This window comes from Amborella trichopoda, chromosome 9 (genome assembly GCF_054954075.1).
Source record: "Amborella trichopoda isolate Santa Cruz 75 chromosome 9, AtrichopodaSantaCruz75HAP2 v2.0, whole genome shotgun sequence".
Classification (NCBI taxonomy): domain Eukaryota; kingdom Viridiplantae; phylum Streptophyta; class Magnoliopsida; order Amborellales; family Amborellaceae; genus Amborella; species Amborella trichopoda.
In genome coordinates, this window is record NC_142344.1 from 36,471,281 (window position 1) to 36,498,972 (window position 27,692).

At 35.8% G+C, this 27,692-nt stretch overlaps 2 protein-coding genes across 4 annotated transcripts in view; both read left to right on the forward strand.

Annotated features, from left to right (window-relative positions):
* Positions 1 to 6,993: 6,993 nt before the first annotated feature.
* LOC18446573 (serine/threonine protein phosphatase 2A 57 kDa regulatory subunit B' kappa isoform) lies at positions 6,994 to 7,419 on the forward strand. Its single transcript, XM_006856687.2, has one exon. It carries the CDS (start codon positions 6,994 to 6,996, stop codon positions 7,417 to 7,419), a length of 426 nt encoding a protein of 141 aa, XP_006856749.2.
* Positions 7,420 to 13,690: 6,271 nt separating this feature from the next.
* LOC18446615 (Ubiquitin carboxyl-terminal hydrolase family protein) overlaps positions 13,691 to 27,692 on the forward strand; it is a 36,178-nt gene continuing 22,176 nt past the window's right edge. The window contains exons 1-2 of one of the 3 annotated variants that reach the window (XM_020675061.2): positions 13,691 to 15,859; positions 23,948 to 24,241. In XM_020675061.2, coding sequence (XP_020530720.1) covers positions 14,350 to 15,798 — 1,449 coding nt within the window. In that variant the 5' untranslated portion in view covers positions 13,691 to 14,349 and the 3' untranslated portion in view covers positions 15,799 to 15,859; positions 23,948 to 24,241. The remainder of the gene's footprint in view (positions 15,860 to 23,947; positions 24,242 to 27,692) is intronic. The other 2 variants (XM_020675062.2, XM_088848119.1) reach the window with 2 other exon arrangements.

Below are 27,692 nucleotides of genomic sequence, written 5' to 3' on the forward strand. Positions count from 1 at the left end.
GCGAAGAAGAAATAAAATTTTTTGATGAGTCCTTTTTTTTGTCTTTTTTTTATGAGTCTGTTAATTGTCTCTTGTTTAGGAAATATGTTTCCTTAGGAGATAATTTAGGTAAGGTTATTAGGAGATAAGGTCCATACCTATAAAGTTAGAGTCCCTCCTTGCTTTTTTGGAGTTGCTTTAAAAGTAAAAAGGATAAGTTCGTTTTGGTTTTTGAAAGGGTTGCGCTTTTTTTCTTTTGCAATGAATAATCCTTTGTAGCCTTGACTATTAATTGGTGATGAAGAGTTAAGTATAAAGGTAGGAAGGTTGGGTTTGTTTAATGGGATAAGGTTCTTTTGGATGTCTTTATCTTAGGAAGGAAAGATGTTATAAAAGAAGGGACTTGATATTGTAAAGGAAGTCTTGATGTTGAATAAAAAATTGTAAAGGTTTTCCTCTGTTGAGCGTAGAGAGAGATTTATTTTCCTCTTATGCTTGTGGGCTCATGCCAGACTACTCAAATCCGCATGTTTTGTTCTTTCTTCTTGTGATTCTCTTCTCGTTTTTACTTCCCTCTCTAAAGCGTGATTAATATTTATCGGGTGGTATTCATTAGTAATTTTACAATGCGTCAGGTGATATCAGAGCTTAGATTATTGTGCGATCGTGTGCTCTTGACAAAGCATCATAGTTTGTGGATACCTGCGACAACAAGGTGTGGGGAATGAGCCGATCCAACGAGAGAGGGGCCTCCTTGAGATAGAGAATAAAGATTTGAGAAGGCAAGTCAAAGAACTAATCCTACGCTTGACACAAATTCCAACCCTGACACACTATGATGACGGTAGTGAGTCAGATGTTTTTTTTGAGAACCCATTTCATGGACATGCTCCATATTGGGATACCAATGTTCGGGATAGTAGATATTGGGATCTAGGTATTAAAGTTGATATATCAAAGTTTGCGGGAGGAATGCAAACGGAAGAATTTATTGATTGGATTGATTCTAACGTGTGCATCTTCGAATGCAAAGAGGTGCCCAATGATAGGAAAGTTAATCTCGTGACCATTAAGCTTAAGGGTCATGCATCAGCATGGTGGGAGCAATTGAAAAAGGCTCAGGAAATACAGGAAAAATCGAAAATCTCTTATTGGGAAAAGATAAAGAAAAAATCAAGGGAGCAATTCTTGTCCTTTAACCATACCCAAACGTTGTTTCAGGGACTTTATACCCTTCGGCAAGCGAGGCGGTCCATTGGTGATTATACTGAGGAGTTCCATCAATTAGTTGCACGGAACAACTTGTCTGAGATTGAAAAGTAGCTAGTTGCCCGATACATAAAGAAACTGTGACAATCATTTCAAGATGTCCTAAGTTTACACCCTTTATGGACTATTTCAGAAGCCTGTCAATGGGCTTTAACAATAGAGAAACAACAGTCCTAGAGCAGGGTTGGTACAACCACGAGACGAGATTCAGGTCTCCGAATCAGCCGATTTCAAGATCGTGTGCAAGGTCTGAAGAGGCACCATTTGGGGACCGCAGGGATGAAGTTGTAGTAATCATTAATTGCCCAAATACTACTAGTTCAAGTGCTAGAGTTCAGGGTAGTAGCTCAACTCTCGGTTATTTCAAGTGCGGGGAGGCGTGTCACATGGCTGAAGATTGTAAGAAGCCGAATAGCCATCCTGATGAAAACAAGCAACTCATAATTGTGGATGAGAACCTAGATGATTCTGATAGGTATGATGGTGAGCCAAATGAAGATGATCTTGTCTATGGAAATGTTGGAGAGTATTTAGATATTTGAAAGAATCTACTAACGCCTAAGCAAGAAACCCAGAAGGATTGGTTGAGGACCAATATTTTTCACACCACATATACAATTGGAGGCAAGGTGTATAAGCTTATTATTGACAGTGGGAGTTGTGAGAATGTAATCTCACAAGATGCTATCATATAACTCAAGCTCAAAATTGAGAAACATACTCAACCATACAAGGTTACTTGGTTCAAGAAGGGCAATGTGGTATAAGTAGAAAGTAGATGTCATGTTTTTTTTTCTATTGGAAAGAAATATTTTGATGATGTATGATGTGATGTAGTTGCCATGGATGCTTGTCATCTATTATTGGGTAGACCATGGCAATATAACCATAGAGCTATACATGATAGGAGGAGGAATGCATATACTATTTGGAAATAAAATAATAAAATTGTGTTACCTCATATGAAAGAGGAACTTACACCTAAGCCTAAACAAGGCGAGGGTGTAAATTTACTCTCAATGGCTAGTTTTATGAAGGAGGTTCAGGAGACTGGGTTAATGTTTGCTTTAATAGCTCATGAGGAGAGTTTAAATTATGTTATTCAAGAGGACGTTAAATCTCTTATTGAGGACTATAGTGATGTCATGCCAAATGACCTCCCCTCAGGTTTACCACCCATGCGGGACATAGAACATCACATATATCTCATTCCAGGGTCTAGCTTGCCAAATAGGCCAGCTTACCGCATGAGTCTTCAAGAGCATGAGGAACTTAAGAGACGGGTTATGGAATTACTTGTAAGGGGTTTTATCTGGGTTAACATGAGCTGTGGGCAATGCCTACTCTATTGACACCAAAGAAATATGGTAATTGGCGAATGTGTGTGGATAGTAGGGCCATAAACAAAATCATTGCGAAATATCGTTTCCCTATTCCTAGGTTGGATGAGATATGGGACCAACTTTCTGGTGCCAAGGTCTTCTCCAAAATTGACCTAAAAGTAGTTTATCATTAGATATGTAGTAGGCCTTGGGGTGAGTGGAAAATGGCTTTTAAAACGCATGATGGATTATTTGAGTGGTTTGTTATGCCATTTGGATTGTCAAATGCTCCTAATACCATTATGAGAATAATGAACCATATACTCAGATCATTTATTGGCTAGTGTGTTGTCGTATACTTCGATGACATATTAATTTACAACCTTTCATGTGAGACTCATATGCAACACCTCAAGGATGTTTTTGAAACTCTAAAGTAGGAAAAACTATATGCTGATATTAAGAAATGCAGCTTCATGACAGAAAGTGTAGTATTTTTGGGTTATGCTATTTCTTCGGAGGGGTTGAAAGTAGATCAGTTTAAGGTAACGACCATACTTGAGTTGTACCAAGATTATTCTAAATTTGAAGCAATTTTTACTGAAATCTTAGCAAGAAAGTGTGATGATTAGTTTGTGCATTATGGTTTTCTCTTTAGAGGCATGAGACTACCTATACTAGATTGCTCACTACGGGATAAGATCCTTAGGGAGTTACATAATGAATGTCATTTTGGTTGTGACAAAACCATGGCCTTGGCATCTAATAATTATTTTTGGCCCAAAATGTTGCATGATATTGATAGATTTGTAGACATCATTTGTCAAGTCTCCAAAGGAAATGCGCAAAATACTAGACTCTATACTCCATTACCAGTGCCGTCTGCACCTTGAGAGGATATCAGTATGAATTTTGTGTTTGGGTTAAGAAGAACACAGAGAGGCATGGATTCGGTGTTTGTGGTAGTCGACAGATTCTCTAAAATGACACACCTTATTGCCTGCAAGAAAACTATGGATGCTTCTAATATTGCAAAAATTTATTTCAAAGAGATTGTTCCATTGCATGGCATTCCAAAGTCAAGCACTTCAGACAGAGATACAAAATTCAAAAGTCACTTATGGAGATCTTTATGGAAGTTGATGGGAATTGAGTTATGTTTTAATGGCACATATCATCCATAAACTGATGATCAGATAGAAATAGTGTGCGCAGTTTGGCAAGAAACAAGCCAAAGCAGTGGGATTTGGCTTTACCTCAAGCTGAATTTGCTTTCAACTAGACCCATAATCAAAGTACTCAAAATAGCCTATTTGAAGTTGTCTATGGATATAATCTAAGCAGTGTGCTAGATTTGACTCCTATACCTCATGCAGGGAAATTTAGTGGTAATGCAAAAGATTTAACTGACCAAATCAAAGACATTCTTGTGCAGGTTAAGAGGCAGATTGAAATCAACAATGCAAAATATAAGACTATTGCAGATAGGCCTCGTCGCATGCAAACGTTAGAAGTTCGAGATTACGTGTGGGCTATTTTGATCAAAGACAGATATCATGCTGGGAAGTATAACAAACTCAGTAATCGGAAGATTGGGCCATACAAAATTCTAAAGAAGATCAATGACAATGCCTACAAGTCAAAGCTCCCAAGCTAATTGTGGACTTTTGATGTTTTCAATGTCAAGCACTTAATTCCGAATGCAGGAGATACTTCTGGTGGTGAAAAGCCTAACTCGAGGACGAGTTCTCGCTAACCAGGGGAGGATGATGCAGTCGAGATTATTGTGCTCAACTATCTGGAGTGGCTGGATCGTGATCAGGTGAAGAAGAAATAATTTTTTTTGGAGTCATTTATTTATTTATGACTCTGTTAATTGTCTCTTGTTTAGGAAATCTGTTTTCCTTAGGGAATAGTTTAGGAAAGGTTATTAGGAGATAAGGTCTGTATCTATCAAGTTAGAGCCCTTTTTTCTTTTTTTTTGAGTTGTTTTAAAAGCAAAAAAGGATAAATACGTTTTAGTTTTGAAAAGGGTTGCGTTTTTTCTTTTGCAAGGAATAATCCTTTGTAGCCTTGAATATTAATTGATAAAGAGATAAGTACAAAGGTCGGAAGGTTGGGTTTATTTAATGGGATAAGGTTCTTTTGGACACCTTTTGGAAAAGTGATGGATATAATTCTACATGCTATATGGCTCTATCTTTCTGTTACTCGATGTGGTAAGGACATAATTGAAGTGGATGTCAAGAGAAACTTGAATACTCTCTTCCATTTCAATATTTATAAATGTCGGGCTATAGGCAGATGGATGGCTCCGCTAGCAAGGGTATCTAAACTTAACTTCAATGATAATTCGAAAGGCGGGACAAGCAGGATTTGGAGGGGTGCTATGAGACTAACTGGGCAATGTGATTTTTTCGTATACGAGGCCACTTGGAGTTAGGACTGCTAATTATGTTTAGCTATATGCCCTCCTCTTAGGGTTAGGAATTATTGTGGAGAGGATGCTAGGGACTTAATTCATTATTGAGGGTGATTCTCTTAATGTGATTTTGTGGTGTAAAAAGGAAAGACTACTTCCATGGGACTTCAAGACTTTATTGTTGCAGATTTTGGATCTCTCATCCTCTCTTTCTATTTCTTTTGATCATGTTTACAGGGAGGCTAACGTAGTCGCACACTCTCTTGCCAAAGGAGGTTCCTCCCTTCCTTTTGTTTCTATTTCGGACTCTGTAATTACATTTTAGTTCAATAAAGTTGTAGAATTTCTATCAAAAAAAAAAGAAAAGATGAGGTTATTTTGGACGTCTTCATCTTGGGAAGGAAATATGATATAAAAAGAAGGGACCTGATATTGCAAAAGGGAGTTTTGATGTTGAATAAAAAATTGTAGAGGTTTTCCACTTTTGAGTGTAGAGAGAGAGAGAAAAAGACCCCTACTTGTGAGTTTGTTTTCTTCTTTTCCTCTTATGCTTGTGGGCCCATGCTGGACTACTCGAATCCACACATTTTGTTCTTTCTTCTTGTGATTCCTTTATCGTTTTTATTTTTCTCTTTAAAAGGCGGTTCATGTTTGCCGGGTGGTATTCGCTGGTAATTATATATATATAATTAATTTAGTAGGGAAGACAGGCCCCTACCCGTATACTGCGGTAATAACTTTACAATATAGATGTATAAGACTTTAAAACCTCGCATATAACATAAGTAATAATGATATTCTTATAAAATGTCAATAGGTCATGTATTTCCTCATATACATGATCTCTCAACTAAAAATCCTATGTATAATTTTTAAAAAGGTAAAATTTCAATTAGTTTCTTTAAAATATTACATCGGATGATAAATCCTTAAATTTTGGAGCTGTAAAATTTTATCAAGAAAGGAAAAAATGTATTTCTCGGATTAGAAGATTAAAACATGGTTTTTTACGCCAATTTTAAATAAATTCTACATTCATGATTACTTTTTTGGGAAAATATCCCTTTACCCCCAATTTTTAACTTGTCTATCTCATCGGACCCAAGAATTGAGAATATTACTTGTAAGCAAAAAGCCTCCATATTTTCTATCTTATAACCCCCTTAAATTTTTTACCCAAAAAAATATTAAATTGACATCCTATCCATCTTTCTCTCACATCACTGTCTCTCTTTAACCTCCACCTCTCTCTCCTCTAAACCTCAAAGTTACAGAGAAAATTTCCCTCTCTAAAATTTATTTTCTCTAACAATTTTCTCTCTCTAACAATTATGAAAAATTATCCCACGCTACTTGCCATTGGAGAATCAGATTCTTAATCCAGAAAGCCAGTTGCTAGTTGCCACTAAATGCAGAGAGCCAACATTCTAAAGGGAGAAAAAAAGAAGCAATAGAGTAGCCGTGAAAGCTTAAAGGTTCTCCTATTCTCTTTCTCTCTCTACCCCCTCTCTCCCACACCCAACAAAAATGGCTTTCTTCGCGTTTTCAGCGAGGGCAACTCCGGTCCCTATAAGATTGTGGAGGACCTGCTTTCGATTCTTTGGAGCAAAGAGGAGGTAGCGAGAGTGAGCAAAAAAGAAGCCAAGGAGCTGAGATCTTGCTTGAAATTTTTGGTTCCCCTTCTTTTTCCTCCTCTTGAGAATGTGTGTGTGATAGAGAGAAAGAGAGATCTGATAGGTATGTTAGAGAGAAAGAGAGATCTGATAGGTATGTACTAACAGAGAAGAGCTGGTACTTAAAAGGGTAATGGAGGAAACCCTAGGTTGAATTGTGCTGAGATGGTTCAGATGATGAAGCATGGGAGAGAGAGAGAGAGAGAGAGAGAGAGAGAGAGAGAGAGAGAGAGTGGAGTTGAAAATAAATGGTATAATGTATCAACTTGATTTTGAATTTGTCAACTTGGGTTCCTGTAAATTCAATGAACAAGTGAGTAATATATTCATGGCCTTGAAGAAGATCTTGCATAGAATTAATGGGAAATTCATGGTTCATAGGCCATTTATAAGGAAAAAACTGAGTACTATATTCTATCGATTTGTTTTTGAAACAGATAGGCATAATGGGATAGCCGAGTTGTTAGAGGTTATTGGGAGTGTAATTAGCGGGTTTGCTTTGCCATTAAAGGAAGAACATAAGATGTTCTTAGTAAGAGCTTTGATCCCACTTCGTAAGGCTAAAAATATGGGGGCTTATCTTCAACAGTTATCATTTAGTGTCATTCAGTTCGTAGAGAAGGAACCCAAATTAGCAAGGACAGTTATAAGGGGGTTGTTGAAGTACTGGCCAACCACTAATAGCCAAACCACTAATAGCCAAAAGGAAGTGATATTAGGGGGAATTGAAGGAGGTTTTAGAGGTGGGAGTTGAGTTTCAGAGGATTATAGTCCCAGAGAGTTTCAGAGGATTATAGTCCCAGAGAGGTTTTAGAGGTGGGAGTTGAGTTTCAGAGGATTATAGTCCCAGAGGGTTAGTGGTTTTATTTTTAGAGAGAGAGAGAGAGAGGAGACAGTGATGATGCAGAGGGTTAACTTTGGTATTAGAGAGAGAGATGGATTGTTGAGAGAGAGAGTGCTTTGAGAGATAGGTGTTATTTTAGTATTTTTATGGGTCATAAATTAAAGGTGAAAGGGGTACATGGGGTTGCAAGATAGAAAAAATGAAGAATTTACTCTACAAGTAACATTTTCAAACCTTGGATTTGATTAGAAATAAAAGTAAAAAATAAAGGGTAAGGAGATATTTTTCCTACTTTTTTATAATAAATTTGACACAAGTTGATAGTATAGCAAAACCACAATAAAGAACTTCCCTTATTTAACTTCTAGGCAATCCAATACACATGCCCATTTAAACTTTATAATGAAAATATATGAAGTTTAAATAATTTATACATTTATTTTAACTTCTTTAAAATAAATTTTACACAAGTTAAGTGGGTAACACAACATAGTGCTACTATAAAAATGACACATTACATAGTTCTAAGTAGAAGTTTACTTAAGATTACTAAAAACTCACCACCAATCTTTGATGAGTGTCCAAATTACTGTAAAATAAAATTCTTTTAAAACAATAGAATGTATATTCATAATAAAATTATTATATTGTAACTTATATTCATATAAGGTTATTAATTTATCATTTTACATATATTGGACTTTAATATATATGTAACATAAAAAAATTTAAATTGTCATAATATGAACATAAATTATAACTAATAACTAATAAATATTTAAATTAATTTCTATATGTTATAATAAATTAGAACAAAGTCCTAAAAGAGTTGATTAATAAATCTAAATGGCTTAAAAAATACAATATTAATTACAAACAAGTCTACAATACAGTACGTGAAGACTACAATAAAGAACTTCTAATCTTATATGCAATTGAAGCATAAAGCCCCCACGTCATAGTGTAATGTACATATTTTTTAAAATCTATAATGAAACATTATGCCCATTTTAAATAAATTATAAATTCATGTTGACTTCTTTAAAATAAATTTGATATAAGTCAAGCGGGTAGCACAACATGGTGCCAACACAAAAATGACACATTATACTGCTATAAAATTAATTAAAAGTTAACTATGTAATGGCACAAAAAAGTGATGCATTTAACTACTAATTGGCAATAGTTTATTTAGGATTAATACTTTTTAAAAATAATCTAACACAAGTCGAGCGGGTAGCACAACATAGTGCCACTAAGAAAAAGACACATTTCATTGTTCTAAATAGCTGTTTACTTCAGATTAATATTAGTTGAATGTTAATTTTGGATCTTAATCAATCATTTATACCTTTATAAGTATAATATCAATTTATCAGTTAAATTAAAAAAATTGAGCTTTTAATTTTCATTTGTTCTAATTCAATATAAGTTACATAGGTTATTCTTAACATTCTTACAATAAAATTTTTTACTATTGCTTTTCATTAGGTATCTTTAGGGCCACTTAGCATTGACATCTAAACTCTTCACACAAGTTAAGCAGGTAACACAACATATTATGATGACATATATATCTCAGGATATCCTATGATTTTTTATGCCCCTGTAACACAACATATCACCACGACAAATATGTCTCAAGACATCCTATAATTTTTTACGCCAATTACATCTTATGATAAATTTTGATGGTGTGCCTTACTTTAATTGTTTAAGGGTCCAACTTTATGTAAATCACACCCATATTAAAAACCTTCTAATTCTTTTTAAAAGAATTCAAATAATGCGTGGAACAGGTTTGGAAACAACTATCGATCAAAAAATTGTTTTCAAAGTTAGAAGCTTGGTTAGGAATGTTGTTCAGATAAAATTTTATATTTATTATGTACATAGTTGTGATGATATATATGGTAAAGTATCGTAGGTATCTATTACATAGTAAGTTAACATAAAACTATTGTGTTCTCTCGAGTATATTCAATTTCAATTGAAAACTAGATATCTAATTTAAAAAAATAATAATTTAATTTCTTAAACCATAAGTATTCATTTGTGATTAAAAACGAATTTCTAAACATTAGATCTAAAAATGCTTATCAATTATGATAGAATAATAGTATAATATGTTCCCATAAGAACATGTTATACAAATAAATTTATTTTAGAGTATGTAGGGACGATCATGATGTCAGTACATAATTGAGAGAGGAGCAACTTGAATGTGGGAACACTATCGAAATAGGGTCTAAGTTATAATGGTTTATTTTATAATAGTCATATCAAAATGAGATTTAGGGGCTATCTTATGTAGTTATGATTAAAGATTGACATTTTTTATAGAAGAGGTCTGCCACTTAGTTTTAATTCTTAGATGATGAAATCCATATCATTTTAATTATCTTGACTGAAAATATGTAAATTTGAATCTTAGTTGATGAAATCACTGAGATTTTGATTGTATTGGATGGCAAATGTTCTTAATTCTGATTTTTAATTGTTGAAATCTTAGTTGATGAAATCTGTATCATTTTGATTCTTTTGTATAGAGATCTGCAACAGAGAACCTCTTTAATTAAGGAAGCTATTTCATCTTGATTATTTTGAGGAGAAAATGTGTTTGATTTTACCATGAAATGTTGTGTATAAGTTGCCTAGCTTTTTCTTTTTTTATTGTTTAGGTCAATAAGGATTTCTAACGGATTCGTATCAAATTCCTAAGATTTCCTTGGATTTTTAGCAGTATTTATTTGGCCATCAGTGGATTATTAGTAGTGATAATTAGTGGTCAGGGTTGTCATGTTTCGATTGTGATTCATGTGATATAATTCTTGTTTTCCTTTTGAGTTTAAAGTGCAAATACTGGCACTTTTAGCATTTGAATATTTGAGAAGTTTTTTCCTTTTTTTGGTTTTTTTTTTTTTTTTGCAATTTCTTGTGCTCAAAACAATTTAAACTAACGGTCTAAATGTTTTCTTCACAAAATCATTATTTTTATTTCTTAATTTTTTTGTTATATTCATGGTCTGCATGTTAGAGATTACATGTCCTTAAAAATTGGGTCAAAAAATTCATCTAAAAAATAGATATTTAAGAGTTGACTCATTTCTATATGGATTCATCGAAACTGTGTCCTTATTTGAAGGTACAAAACTGTCAATGTGTTTCACAATAGGAAGTGCTACAGTAGGAGGCATGTCAGGAACTTCTTAAAAGTGCATACCGACAGTTCTATGGCCCCCGTTAAGTACCAATATTTGGTAGTGATGATGGATTACAATGTCTTTTTTAGTTTATAGCACGCACGCTTTTCTATTTTACTCTCAAGTTTTATATTTAAGTGAAAATTGCAGCGTTTGTTTGTCTCTTGGAGACACATTTGTAAATAAATAACAATAATAATTTGAGAAAAATAAAATAATCAAAATACTCCTCAACGTTTCAAGAGTATTTGAGACATTTTACTTTTTCAAATATTACTTCTACATTTTAAATAAGGGTACGGTTTGTATAGAGCCGAGGCTCTAAACAATCAAATTAGAGCCCACCTTCAAATAGTATTGAGAAATGTGGTTTCAATACCAGAAATCTTTGACTAGTCTTAAAATATATTTTCATCTTTAATCATAAAAATTAAAGCTTAAAAAATAATGTAGATCGAGTAGATCTATGAAAACTTGAATAACTTAAAAATTGATGGTAAAAAAATACGTTACAAGATGCACTATTTGCATTTTTTTCTCAATCCCATGCATCTTGATGTCGAGATGATCAATTTGAAGATATTTGGGCATCAAAACAACCTCTTCTAGTGAAATTATTGAGGTAGGCTCTAATTTGATTGTTTGGAGCCTAGGCTGCCCCAAATTTTAAATCATTCCCATGTATATAAGAAGGGGACAAAATTCAAATACATAGACATGCTTTTAACCATCCAATCGAGATCGATGATTGAGACCGATAACCTTTTAGGTGATATCCAATGTGAATTATTTTGTGATTTCAGAAAAAATATTGGCCAATACGTTCATCCATTTTGATTTTTGATATTAGATCAAGATAAAATTGAAGTGTGTGGTGCCTCATTGGGGTGCATATGTGGAACACATAAGAAAACAATATAAACAAATAAAATGGCCAAAATATACCTAAAAAAAATTAAGAAATATTTTGGTATTTCTTTCTTTTAAAAGATTTATTTACAATTTTTGCATGTGTATGAGGGTGAGAAGTATAGATGTCTAAATTTTTGTTTAATCGAACATACAGAAAAGATTAAAATGGAGACAATTAGACAGGCTCTCAGCTACCCATCATCTACAATCATATTGTTATTTCCTTTTATGTGATCTAGTCAGTCCAATTTGTTAGACCTACTGTAGATGAGTCATGGCTTTGAAATTTCCTTCATTTGACAAATCTTACCCTCTCATCAATTAAAGCTTCAAATAAGAGCTAAAACTAATTAAGTTTTAAATCATCTTGTTTTTTATAATTTTAGGTTTAACCAAATACATGTTCTAAGACCTTCTAGGATTCATGACAGGTTATCAAAAAACAATATTTCCCAAATCATAATACAAAATTCCCAATTTCTACAAATCCAAAACTTCTAGCTCATGAGGAATTTCGAGTTACCAGTAATCAAACAAGTCCTAAGGAAGTCGCGATTAACATTATAGAAATACTTGTTAAGGGCCTATTTGGGTCGAAACATAATGCCCAGTAATTTCTTATTTATAAATAAGACATCTCCAATTATTTCCAATAGGTGACACCCAAATTGTGGGATAAATCTTTCTACTGTCCCTGTAAAAAGGTGGATAATTTATTGTAGGAAAATTAATATTTTTCAATCCCAGTCATCTCTCTGTCTTAGAAGCCCACTTCCTTTCTCGCTCCCATGAATAGGGGTGGCAACGGGTCAGGTACATGCTAGGTCCGACTGGACCCAGACTCGGACTCGAATAATATTCATGTCCAAAATTTGGACCCATATACCGATCCATTGGGTCCCGGGTCTACTTATTGGGTCCCGTATTTGGTTGGATCTATGTACTATGAGTTTATTTATTTATTTTGGCTTTCTTTTTACCATCATATTATCTATAACTATGATTTTTTTTTCTGGCCAATAATACTATAAAAGGTGTGGTTTCTATAAGGTTGTAACCTTAAACAAACCAATTAAGGCACACTTCAAATTTTATCATAACATGTAATTTTGGTGTAAAAATTTCTCAGGGTTATCTTAAAATTTATTTTCATATCTAATTATAAAATTCTTAGGACCCATACCTAGACCCGAATGGTATTTGGGTCAAAAATTTGAACCCATACCCATACCTGAGGTCGGGTATACGCGTCGGGTCCCCCCACCCAAGAACCCTCGATCATCTCCCTCATTGGAATTTTGAAGAAACATTGATTAACAATTGAGAAATATTAAACATATGAATTATGTTTGAATTTTCATTCGACTCAATTACTTCTTCAAAAAACATATTTCAAAAAGAAAGTATCTCTTTATCCCTTATTTTTAACTTACATATCTTTTGAGACCCAAAAATTGTAAATATTACCAGTAAGCAAAAAGTCTTTATCTTTTCTATCTTATAACCCTCTGCACCTCTTTGACCTAAATTTTTTATCCAAACAAACACTAAGATGATATCCTATTTAAACTTCATCTCTCTCTCTAAAACTCCATCTTTCTCTCTCTTCGTTTGTCGATGAGTTTAACGGTCAAGAGATTTAGCTTGAGCTCGAACATGAGCCCACATTTTTGTGTTTGTGAGAGAGATGGAGTTTTAGAGAGAGAGATGGAGTTTGGGTCTCAGAGAGAGATGGAGTTTACGTTTTAGAGAGAGAGCTAGAGTTTAGAGAGAGTGACGATGATGTGAGTGTGAGAGATGGAGTTTAGGTTTTAGAGAGAGATAGAGCCTTGAGAGAGAGACGATGATGTGAGAGAGATGGAGTTTTAAAAAGAGAGATAACCATTTCATAAGTTGTTGAGGTCACCAATAATAAATGGTCAAAAGGATTTTGAGGGTTGAAAGATAGAAAATATGGAGTTTTTCGCTTATAAGTAATATTATCAATTCCCGAGTTTAATTACACAATAATTGGAGATAAGAGGATATTTTGCTTTAGTCCGAGGTCAAATTATTGAAATATCCTTGTTCAAATATCCGTTAGTGTTCCCAATCAATACATATACTTCGAAGAGGTAGCAGGTTGAAATGAAAACCTAAAGGTTAAACCCTCTAACGCGCGAGATGTTTTTACCGTTTAATGGCTTGGCATGGGTTTTAAATATGTTTTAGCCCCTGAAATTATATTCTTAATGATATTTTCGAGTTTATTGCTCGTTTGTGATTGCAATGGAATTGGAGGTTTGGTTCATGAGTATAACTTTGTTGACAAGAAGAAGCAACAGTGTTCCTCAAAAGTTCTTTCTTTTTCAGAATATAATCAATGTCTGGAGTGTTTCTTGATAATTAAAGGGTGGTATTTTTTTTTTGTGAGAAGCAATTCAAGGGTGGGTTTCTTAACTCCCAAATTAGTGCAAATCTGAGAATAAACATTGTATTTTGCATCCTGAAACCTGAAATATATCCAAAACCAGCTTATAATTCTGAATCAATTTACAGTGTTTTTTTATTCCTCTCAATTGCTCAGCTACCACCCCATCCTTGATCGGATTTGGTTCAGTATGTGAGAACAATACTGGAATATTTGTCCATGAAAGTCACCAATCAAGAAAAAAGGGAAAATTGTTGTTGAAAGTGAATAAGTGGGTCGTTTTGGAAGGATTTGGTTATTTATTTGGTCTTTCAAATGTTTGGATTCATTGGCTGCATCTGCAAAAATCCGCGGCTGTCTTCTGCAAGTTTTCAACTTAGAACACTGAAAACCCATGGAACATCTCTCTTGTTCAAGCTTTCTCCTCCTGTAACCAAGAACATTAGGTTATCAGACATTTCTTTTGGGCCTCTTAATCTGTTTATACAGAAGAGATGGAAGAAACCTGTGATAACTGCACAAATGCGCCTCGAGGACAGAACAAGAGACCTCAAGTTGGACAAGCTGATGAGAAGCCTCAAGAGACTGAAGATAGTATTGAGGATTCAAGAACTGATGATGTCTCGAAGAGACCGGTATGTGTCGGTCCAATTGCTTTCGAAGTGGAGGCGCAAAGTGGGGTTGAATATTGGAATTGGTATTTTTCTCAGAAAGTATCCACACATTTTTGAGATTTATACTCACCCTCTGAAGAGGACCCTTTGTTGCAGGCTTACCCAGATGATGCTTAGTTTGATAGAAGAAGAAAAAAGAGTTATAAGAGAGACTGAATTCATGGCAGTTGAACGCTTGAAGAAGCTGCTAATGGTGTCCATCAATGGCACTCTGCACGTGCATGCCATATCGCTGATAAGTAGAGAATTGGGTTTGCCAGAAAACTTCAGAGATTCCATTTTTCTCAAGTATCCTGAAGATTTCAGTTTGGTAAACCTCGAGATTGTAAAATTGGTTAAAAGGGATGAAAGTTTAGCAGTTGCTGAGGTAGAGAAGTGGAGAGAGAGAGAATATAGAGAAAAGTGGTTGAGTGAGTTCGAGACTAGGTATGCATTCCCATTCAACTATCCAACAGGATTTAAGATAGTGAAGGGAGCCAGAGAGAGAATGAAGACTTGGCAAAGGCTCAATTATTTGATGCCTTATGAGCGTAAAGAGGTAGTTCGGGCACGTACTTGTGGGGGTGTCGATCGTTTCAAGAAAAGGGCAGTTGGCATTCTTCACGAGTTTCTCAGCATAACAGTGGAGAAAATGGTTGAGGTAGAGCGATTGTCACATTTCAGAAAGGACTTTGGCGTGGAAATTAACTTGCGAGAGCTTCTACTGAAGCACCCTGGAATATTCTATATATCAACCAGAGGGAACATCCAAAATGTTTTTCTTAGAGATTCCTATAGCAAAGGTTGTTTGATTGAGCCAAACCCTGTATACACTGTTCGGAGGAAGATTCTAGATCTCCTTCTGATGGGTTTTCGCAATACCAAAAAGATGGGGTCACAAGAAGAAAGAAACATGGTCTCTCAAGAGGCTGGCAGAGATCCATCTAATGGAGAATGGGTTATTCCTATTTTAGAGAGCTTACATAATGAAGAGTCTGATCCAAGCCTTAGTGGGGTGAGTTGTAGCAGTTCTGATGATGATGATGGTGAGGAATGTGACTGGGATGATGCCTATATTAATCAGGCTGAAAGGCTAGCGACTCATAAGTGAATTGCATAATTCTTCTTGGAAATATTATTGCAAATTCAAGGATCAATATCTTCAGTTTTATGTAAGTTGATAACATCACTCAAAATTTTTTTCTCAACCTTCATTTCAGAATGATGTTTTTTGCAAAGCTGGCTTTACTTCCATTCATATAACTGGGAGAGACCTGTCATACGAATAAGCTATGCTACTTCTTGTTGTTTCTTATAGGAGTCTGAATTGGAAGTGGGCGCATAGCAGTACATGCGAATAATTTATCTTACATGGAGATGCTTGTAGACTACATAGTGGCAGTCATATCCAACTTTGAAGTTTGTTATTTTTTTAATGCTAACTTTTAAAATATATTTTTCTCTGAAAGAGCCATTCTGGCAAGTAATTTTTCAAGCTATGGCAATTTTCAAAATTTGCACTCTCCTGCCGTAATTTACACCTCCCTTGCAAAGATATTCATCAACATATATACATCATATTTATTGCATTTGATTCTCTTCAGAAAAAATTTCATTCCAGGCTTGGCCTATCAGGGGTATGCACCTCATGTCTAACCAGAGCAGCAATCGTCTTTTTTGTTATTTGTCATTCTCCATATGCAGGTTACTTTGAGTTCCATATGATGGGCACTATTAGCAGTAGTTGGCCTCAATAGTTCAATATTGTGTTACCTGGTGCTCTAGTTTTGAAATGGGAAAGAGGTTACGCTTCCCGAATCACTTGCATGTTTCCAGTATATCAATTCATGATTGGTGAAGCTCGCTCTCTCACTCTCTCTCTCGCTTGTTAAATTTGAATTGATTAATTTGGGGCCAAGTGAGATCAATAGTAGCTTTTGTTATTGGTTGTTATTGCGCTATTATTGAATTGAGTTGGTCATGAATTACATCGATAAAAGCGTGAGTTCTAACCTAAACTAACAGTTTACTTGGCCAAAAGAAAAAAACAATTCAATAATATCTTTGTGCAACACCCTTGCTTCTGTATATTATGACAAACTTTTAAATCCCTTCTAGTTTGGACACATTGGTTTGAGGTTGATCTTGAAAAGCATCATATGTTGGGGATCATCATCCTTGTCTCTGTATCTGCAAGCCTCATATTCTATCGATTTAGGCATGGTGCTCCTTTTGTATCATGTTGGCAAAGTTATGTTCCCTCCTTTCTTTATTGTCTAAGTTGGGTTGTATTCCATCCTTTCTTTTGGCTTGGTTGAGATATGTTCCATCTAATCTTAGTGTATGTCCATTTAGGCAATGTGTATATTGCTCACTTTGTCTTTTCATCTCTTCCAAACCGTTGCATTGGTTATAGTGGATTGTCACTCTCACTATTCTCAAAAAAATAATTGGGTGGTTCTTGTGTAGCCTGAAGATACAAGGGTGCTGAAAGATTTACATATTATGGGTAAATTTTTGTTGTTTTCCTAAGTTATCCCGGATTGTGAGTCCCCACCTGTTTTATTGCTAAAAAAAGTAATGCACATTTGACTGTTAGACTGAAGCCATGATCAGTGTTTCAAAAAGCGGACTGCTCAGTGCCTAGGCGGCCGCCTAGGCGGATCTGGGGGCTTGAGCACATTGCCCAGGCCTAGGTGCCCAAAAAAAGCGGAGGCTTCTGGGCGCCGCCTAGGCGCCTAGGAAACCGCCTAGGCGGCCCAGTGTCCAGACTTGGGCAGCCGCCCAAGTACAACGCCCTGCCCCACCCAGAGGTGGAAAAAGCTTTCGATGGGGTCTATTTTTGTCCTTTTTTTTATATTAAGGGACAAAAAATGGGGGTTTTAGGTTCATTTGAAACCTAAAACTCATTAGAGCCCATTTTAGAGAGAGAAAGCCCCCAAAAAACTAGTTTTTGATGATTTCTTTAGGATTGAAGGATTTTTCAAAGTTATGAGAAATTGATGAAACCATCACCCATTGATGTTAGATTTAATTTTTAATGTTATATAAATCTATTGGGTTTTTTTTTGAAGATTTTGATTCCTTAGAAGCATCTATGAGGTGGAAGTTTGGAGATTGGGCAATTAAAGTAAGTGATTTTTTTTATTTCTTGTATAAGTTGTATTATTTTGAGATGTCTTCTTTGGGATCTGATAGGAGTGGTGATCTCGGTTGAAATATGGCTATATCCCAGATCCTAATGATAAAAATTTCATAAGATGCAAGTTTTGTGAGAAGGATACAAAAGGGGGCATAAACCGGTTCAAGAAATATCTTGCTGGTATCAGGAAGGATGTTGCCCCATGTAAAAAGACTCCTGATGCTGTTAAAGAGGAAATAACCAATTTTTTGAGTATGGTAAACATGAAAAAAGATGAGAGATTTGTCTCCATAGCAGAGATTAGGTCTGGGGTTCGGGTCAATTATGATGATGGTGATAGTGATGAGGATGGGATTGGGGAGGGATGTCAAGAGGTAAAGCAATCCATTATTAGGGGGAATGGAAAGGGAGTTGTAATTGCTTCTGTTTCTGGGAGTAAGAAGCCTCGAGTTAGAGGCCCTATGGATAGTTATTTGACTCGGCCTAACCCTGAGGTTGCAGGAGAGAAAACAAAGATGCAAACTACCATTGAAAATAGAATGAAGAAGGAAGAAAGAGATATAGCTGCATATTATGTTGCTACATGGTTTTATGAGGCAGGCATTCCTTTCAATATCGCTCGCCTAAGTAGCTTCTATGCCATGGTAGAGGCAATTGGCCAATTTAGGCTTTAAGAAAAATGCATGGGCTCAATATGGGGTGTCTATTATGACTGATGCTTTGAGTGATAGGAAAAGAAGAAGTCAGATGAATTTGCTCATGAATTGTCCTTTAGGGACTATTTTTTTGAGGTTTGTTGATATCTTTGTTCTTATCCATGATGCCCATTGCATATTCCAAGTTATAGAGAAGGGAATCAAGGAGGTTGGGGAGCATCTTGTTGTACACAATGCTGTTCCTAATGTTGCTGCAGCTAATTTGTTGTGCATAGCTTAACCTAGAATCTTTTGGACACTATGTGCAACACATTGTATAGACCTCATTCTTGAGGCTCTTGGTGGTTTAACCGAGATATCAGGTTCAATGAAGAAGGCAAAGTCAATTACAAATTTCAATTATAGCCACCATCTCTGTCACACCCCAAGAATTTACAATACAGATATTCCTGAGATATGACAGTCAAAACATATATACATCTCTTGATAGGACAAATTTACAGTGGAGAATTCTTACAAAGTAACAAAAGGAAGCTTAGGCACAACTACAATATCTTCCAATGTTGATCCTGACGAGCACTCAAAATGAAACCGCAGTTATCCTGAAAAAATGTTTATCGTAGTTTGATGAGTTTGGCTACTCAGTAAGTGATCATCATAATCCTAAAAATAATCATGGTTGAAAGATATCAATATTTTCAAAAAGGAGATCTATTAACAGAAATGCATTAACAGTTTCACTTTCAAAAATGCATAATTAAGTATAATCCGAATAATTGAAATGCATATAACATTTTAACGGCAGTGCATAATTCAAAAGATTTTACAAATTACCCTACTGGCGTCCCAAGTAGGTCACTTATATACCCCATCAACGTCCTGATGGGTCCACTTAATCCCTATCGACGTCCCAGATAGGTCCACTTGATCCCTGCAGGTCCACTTATACCTCACGGGTGTACCCGATGAGTCCACTTAATCCCTACCGACGTCCCGGATAGGTCCACGTATACCTCACCGGCGAACCGGATGAGTCCACTTGATTACTTAAAGTATTTCTAAATCTCTTTAAACATTCGAAAGCAGCAATATCATGTACTCAACATATCACTGAAATCATTAATATGAATTTCACTGAAACCATTAATAACAGTCACTTTCAATAACATTTAAAAAATAACCAATCAAATATTTTGAGCTCAAATTTAGAAAGGTAGCAGTTCGTAAAGACATTCTAGCATAATTGCCAATCTAATATGTATAGAAAAACTCTTATAGAAATTCAAGAATACAGAATTATCACAATTTATGGGATGTCAATTCGCAAATAAACATTTCACAACAATGCTATAATCAATTGCAAAAATATCAATTTTCAAATAATAAGGCAGTTATTTGCACATGAAATTTACAATGTTTAAATATTCAAAAACAGTAGAAAGAAATCTCACAATTTTACTAACAGCAAAAATATCACATTTATTTCTAATAATTTTACAGTATCTAAAATTTTCTATCAATAGACAAGAAAAATAAATAAATTTATTTCTAAGAATTTGCAGCATCTAAAATTTTTAACATAGATAAAATATCACAATTTTTATTAAAATGATTATTTTTCAAGATAATGAGGTCGCGTCCGCATAAAATTTATCGCGCCTAAAATTCATGATAATAAGCAGAAATAATTATTTCATTTTATTTTTAAAAAGAATGGATTATTTTTTGAGACAATGTGGTCACTTACACACAAAACTTATAAAATAAAGATCCTGGACGAAAATATCACTATTTATTAAAAACAGACTATATTTCAGGAAGATGATGTCACTTACTTTAATTTCGAAATTGAGGGAGTATCCGTTTTGGATGTGGGCTTATCATATGTGTTATCGTAGTCTCATGTGTATGGTTCATAGACCATGCTTAGAGAGAGAGATTATAAATGGAGAAGGTCCAGTACAGAGAGTTGTGGTTGGGTAGAGGAGATAAGCGAACGAATCTGCTTTGTTGTTGAAGCAGAGGATGCTTCTTGAGGGAGGGTTGATGAGCTGTTAATGAGAGAAAAAGAGAAGCCCCTTGACCAAAAAACGCAGAGAGAGAGAAAGAGAGAGACAGGCTAATAAAAACGATACACCTCAGATGCAAGGTGTTGCTTAAAGAGGTGTTCTTATAAAACTTTAAGTGGTGGACCTAAGGTCCACCCAAGTAGAATTGAACCCTTAAGTATATTGACAATAATATCGTTTATTTATTGTTAATATAAAAGCAACAATATCCTAACGCTATAAAATTATTATTATTATTATTATTATCATTACTAATATATACTTATTATTTTATTTATTTATTATTTTGTATTTATTTCTGTTAACACCATTAATATTATTATTATATATATATATTTTTTTTGAATTTCAAGATTATTACAATCTCACCCTCAGCATGATGCGTAGATTCACAAAGAAGAAAGAGATTGTGAGGCCTGAGGTCTCGAGATTTGCGACCTGGTACTTATGCCTAGATAACATACATTCAAGGAGAGTGCAGTTGAGGCAAATGTTTACCTCGGATGACTGGAGAGCATGCAAGTGGTCCAAGGATTAGGTTGGGAAGAAGGTGGGAGATATTATCCTTTCTAAGGCTTTTTGGCAAGGGATGAAGGGTGCTCTTAAGGTATTTTTTCCTCTTGTCAAAGTCCTTCGCATGGTTGATAGTGACAAGGCTTCTATGGGCTACATATATGAGGCTATGGAGAAATGCAAAAGAGAGATAGCCCAAAATTTTGATGATGATGAGAATCGCTATAAGCCTGTTTGAGAGATTGTTGATGAGAAGTGGGATAGGCAGCTACATCGGCCATTGCATGCAGCTGGTTATTATTTGAACCCAGTTTTTTTATGTTGACAAGGATATACACTGAAATGACACAATTGTGACTGGATTTAATAAGTGTAGATGTACTAGTCTATGATCTTGATATCCAGGATATTATGTGCGCTGATGAGCCGATAAATTACAAGTGCTCATTAAAGTCTTTTGGGAGTCCAATGACGATGAGGCAAAAGACCAAAATTGATCCAGGTAATAATAATATTCTTACGTTCATCAAGTTCAAGTAATCAAGTTTCATTTTTATAATTTTATTATTTATTTATGATTTTATTCTATATCTTTGCAGCCAATTGGTGGAGCCAACATGGGTGTAGTTCTCCAAATTTATAAAACTTGGCCATTCAGATCTTAAATCTAACCACTTCCTCATTCGGTTGTGAGCACAATTGGAGTACTTTGGAAGGGGTAAAGCCGTAAGGGTAATTTGTATAATTTTTTTAATAATACATAAGCCATAGATTTTAATTAGTTTTATTTGATTTTGTCAGATTCATACAAAGAGAAGGGACATGCTTGAAACAAAGAGGCTCAATGATCTAGTCTATGTCTAGTATAATCAATTCTTGAAGGACAAGTTTGCTAAGAGAGATTAGAGAGACCCCATCAGATCAAAAAATATGGACAATGCTATGGAGTGGTTAGTTGATGATGAGGTCGAGGGGGGCATGAATGATTGACATGGGTTATGGTCATGGATGCTTCAGGGACATTAACTGACCCTCTTAGGGCCACTAGATCTTCTGCACAGAGGACGAGGGTGGAGGAAGAGGAAGAAGAAGAGGCAGATTCAGAATAGACGAAGGATGATGACCAATATGTCGAGGAGAGTGACGACTCCAATGACGATGAATATGATGCAAATGCAGCTGACCCTACTTTTTCTGATGATGAATGATGAATGTTGAATAATGATTAAACTTTGAACATTGATTGAACTATTGAAGATTCTTTTGAGTATTCAAGTATTACTTTCATTTTTGTTTTCTTCCTCTTGGTTATGTATTGTGATCTTGTGGATAGTGGATTTGTAGTTCCACTGGTTTGATATTTGATAACTTTGGTTTGGTAATTTGGTTGGTAAATTTTAAGTTTTAATTGGATATGGACCGACTTATGGTTATGCTTATGAAGTGTGTACCAATGTGTAGTATACTTCGAATTCTGATGTGCCCTAAATACCTAATTTTTATATTTTATACAATATATAATTGTAGAATCTTTTTTGGATTCAATTGGGCCGCCCAGGTTCTGGGCGCTCGCCTGGGCACCTGCCTAGGCGCTAGGCGGCCTGGACCCCCCAGGCTGCCTAGGACCCGCCTAGCGCTTTTTGAAACTATGGCGATGATAGAGAAAGGGACAAAGAATAGCCCCTTCCCCAGCTGCATATCCCTTCTGAAATAAACTCCGAGGGTGTAGCTTGTGTGCTTCAAAAAGAACACCTTGGACAACAGGCATTTTACCAAATATGAAGTGACGGGTATTTGTCTCCCTTTGTGAATGTCTTCCAAAAAAGTATGGCATTTGGTTCCAGGTTTGGAGCATTTGAAGGACTGTCCGTTTGTGGATTTCTTTATTGTAGATGTTGATGAACATAACTTGTCAACCTTTGGCATTCTGAGTTTCTGAACTCTTTTCGTTCTCTTGAATCTCCATCTCACCTTGTATTAACTATGACACTGCTTGATAATGGGTGAAAAAGCATCCTCTATCCATATCCTTTGACATTTAATGTCCCTTGAATCCTCGCCATGATAACATTGAACTCAACATCACAGTTAGTACCCTGATTGATCTATTAAACCTCCCTGATTGTAAGTGATTCACTTTATGCAAAATCCATTTCAAGAACCATAGACATTGTGAAAGGAAAATCTTCCCCGTCATGCAGAATCGCATGTAGTGTTTATCAACCGAAGTGTAATAAAAAACCTTTATCTAAGAAAGATATGTGGAGTATGAAATCCCTGGGTATTGATTCATGTTGACACTATAGATGCTAAGATGTGAAGGTCTGACCTTTGAATAACTCAGTGAATTTTTATAATGCTACTCGAATGGATGATGTTTTTCTATCCCTCTCCTCTAGTTCTCTATCTTTTTCTATAACTTGTCAAGCATAAAATGCCCTGAGTGGCATATCTATAGTTAGGCAAGTCATAATTGGGTAATTATTTCCTCATTTTAAATTCTATTAATTTTATACGAGCAATGCTTTAACATATTCTTCTATTGACCTAAAGTCCATTGTAGTTTGTCTGCAGTTCTTAGCGAGCACATGGCTATAGGCTGTTATGCCAACACAGGTGCTTTGCCTTTGGGCAACTCTTAATACTTCCTGTCTTATCCAAGTATCATTATTCATAGAGAAAGGGCCTCATGGGAGATGCAAACTTCTCTGCTTGGCAATGTGCCCATGTTTTTGATCTATTATATTCATTTACACACTTGTTTCTTTTTCTGGGAGGCATGCAGCATATTTTCATGTTTTAGGGAAATCACATGTGTTTGAATTCATCCAAACTGCATCCTATTGAGTAGCTTGAGTTTATTCTTCTTGATGATGTTAGACTGCAGAATACTGGAGAGCAACTCACAGGTGCTCATGCATGCGATCTCAGCCACCTCTTGCATGCCATCTTGACCACCTCGTGCTTACCTTGGAGAGCTTGGCCATGGTGTGATCATCTCCAGGAGTCACGTGACTAGTAGCCTACATCTGGAGAGAAGTAAACAAGGCCTTAGAGGATCTCTTAAACCTGGGCACCAGTGCTCCCTCTTGCTCCCTCTTGTATATCATTTACAGAAGAGCAGAATCATCTACCACCTGCAGCAACCGGTACAGCGTGGGCAGGACTTTTCAGGTATACCCCGATTTACATTTTGGATAGATGTAGTGATATTATCCTTATCCAAGTTCCTCTATGTCTTGGCTAGATAAGTGGTGCCACAGTTGGTTTTATAGTTTGTTGTCCTAGGGTATGCCCTTGGTAGAGCATATACATATTCCTCAACACTATTATTCTCCACATTTTTACCTACCCAAGGAAACAGTTAGATTTACTTGAGGTTATTTGTTTTGTTCAAATGTTTTTAGAAGTATAATATCAAAGAGAAAGAAGAGAGATCAGATGAAGAAATGAGAGAAAAGTAAGAGAGAGAGAAAGTTGGGGAGAGGAGATAAGAAGATGAAGAGAGGTGGCTGGAGTCAGTTCAGTTAGGGTTTCAAAGCCTCCACGCCCCTCTCTATCTTATTTATAATGAAATGTACAAATTACAGTAATGCCTTAGGTGTTATACTGCCCTTAAGTATATAAAAAGGATAATAATGCCCAATTGGCTCACAAATAAGGCATATAACTAAGAGATCTAATTCCCGACACTCCCCCTAAAGCTGGAGCATAAATATCACCTGTGCCCAGCTTGGAACAAATCATCTGAGTTTGGTTTTGATTGAGAGCCTTGGTGAATATGTCAGCCAAATGTTCCTTTCACTTTCCATATGGAGTAGATATCTCCTTGCTACTTTCTCTTGAACAAAATGACAATCTGATTCAATATTCTTTGTTCTTTCATGGACTACTGGGTTGCTATCTATATAGATGGGGCTTGATTGTTACAAAAAATCTTCATTGGCTTAGTAGCTATGAATCATATCTCCTGCATCAGGGTTTTTAGTCACAATACCTCACATGTAGTGTGCCATTGCTATGTATGCAGCCTCTGCACTAGACCTGGCTACCACATTTTGTTTCTTACTCTTCCATGTTACTGAGTTCCCTCCAACAAAAGTACAATCGCATGTGGTACATCTTCTATCTGATGGAGATCCTGCCCAATCGGCATCAGAATAGCTCTCAATGTTGAAATCACCATTCTGCCTATAGATAAATCCTCATACTGGAGCACCATAAGATATCTCCAGATTCTCTTCACAACCTCCCAGTGTGGTGTCCTGAGAGAATGCATGAACTGGCTCACTACACTCGTGTAGTTGTCAGATAGATAAGTCTACGTACAAGCCTTCTGCATCTGCCTGGATCTTCAAATACCTCTCTTTGATAATAATTTAGTACTTAAATAGGCTTATCAACTGGTTTGGCACCTAACATCCCTTTCTCTGTCGATAAATCTGTTGAATATTTCCCTTAAGACGAACTAATTCCTTACTCGGACCGTGCTACCTCTATTCCAAGAAAATATCTTAGTTGTAGCAAATCCTTCGTCTGAACATACTGTTGCAGATATCTCTTCAACCTAATAATTCCTTCCTGATCACTCCCTGTGATGACAATATCATCAACATAAACCATCTCTGAATAAATACTGAATGATCCACATGGCTTTGCAGGAACCCATATGCTATAACAATTTCATTGAACTTATCAAACCATGCACATGGGGACTGCTTAATGCTGTAAATGGATTTTCTTCAACTTGCATACCTTGTTTGATTCCCCCTCAGCAACAAACCCTAGTGGTTGCTCCTGTGGCACATTGACATGAGGAGAAGAGGTGGACTCTATAGGGTCAGACACTTGGGATGGTAATAGAGAACCATCAACAAGAATGGGAACATCAAGTGAGGAAGATGAAGAAGAATGTACTGCATTATGTGAAGTCCTCCCTTGAACAGGATACATGAAATCAATATCAAGCATTTGACCCTTATCAGAAAAATATGGAGTATTCTCAAAGAGCGTAAGCACAAATGAAGTTTCTTTCTCAAACCACGATGATAGCATCAATAACCTTTGTGAGTATGAGAATATCATAAAAATACATACTTAATAGCTCGAGGATCTAACTTATCAGTATCGGAACCCTAAACATGAATAAAAAAAACACAACCAAATACTCGAGGAGGAACTATAAATAACGTATTATCTGGAAAGAGAATCGAATGGTGGATTTTCCATCTAAAACAGATAAGGGCATGCGATTTATGAAATAGCAAATAGTTAATATGACATCTCCCCAATAAACGTTTGGCACATTCATTAATATCAGGCTATGAGTTGCTTCTATTATGTGACGATTTTTCCATTCTGTAGCCCCATTATGTAGAGGAGTTTGTAAAGATTTCTGGTTTAAAATCCTTTGTTTGGCCAAGTATTTTTGAAATTCTTGGGATAAATATTCTCTCGTATTATCAGAATACAGAATGCAAACATTCTTACTAAACTGAGTTTGAATCTTTGTGGAATGACTGAAAAATAGGCAAAGCCCCAAATTTTTCTTTCCTTAAATATAACCAAGTCATTTGAGAATAACCATCCACAAAAAAGAAAAAAGAAAAAAAAGACCAGATAAACTCTGAATTTGAGTAGGACCCTAAATATGTGAATGGACAACTAAAAAAGTAATAGACTTCCTCTTATTGACTCTAAGAGGGAAAGACAGTTTGTAATGCTTGCTTAACTCATAAGCTTCACACTCTAGTACTGACTTAAACTTCAAGGATGGAACTAGCAACTCCAATTTATTAATAGAGAAATGACCCAAATGACAATGCCACTGAAGAGGAGAAACATTTGAATAAAGAGCAATGCCAATAATATTCCTATCCAGGTATTAAAGACTATCAGACTCACGACCGCCACCAATCATCGTCTTTATCTTTCAAACCTAACAAACACAATAGGAAGGGTTGAATGTTACTGAGCATTGAAGTGATTGAGTTAATACACTGATTGACACTAAGCTAAAAGGGTACTTTGGTACATAAAGAGCAGAGAACAATGAAGGAGTAGTAGGCAGACCAATGCCTTTACCAGACACACTTGATAGCGAACCATCAGCTAATGTAACAGATATAGTGGGAACTGATTGACCAAGAAAAGAGAACATAGAAGACTCACCAATCATATGATCAATGGCTCCTGAGTCACTGACCCAAGGAGATGGTATCTGAGACTAAGGAATGCTGAAGTACCTATATTTGCAAAAGTAGAAGTGGATGATGAATTGGTAGGCTGCTGACTATCTTTTACAAGTTTATTGTATTCTTCACGTGAGAACAAAACTGAATCCCCAGTAGAATCAAGAGCCTGGTGATGATCATTGGAGCTGATTGGATGATATAATCACCGTTAGATGTATAAGTTACTTGATTAGCCCAAGCCAGCTTTCCAAATTTATCCCAACATTTATCAGCCACGTGATTAGCCCATCCATAGCTGGTGCATTTTTGGTTACCACGGCCACAATTACGACTTCCACTGAATCACGACTACGTCCTCTATTACCACCACCCCAGTCTCTGCCCCCATCACCTCTTCCCATGGAGGTCAAGGCAGACCCATCACTAACACT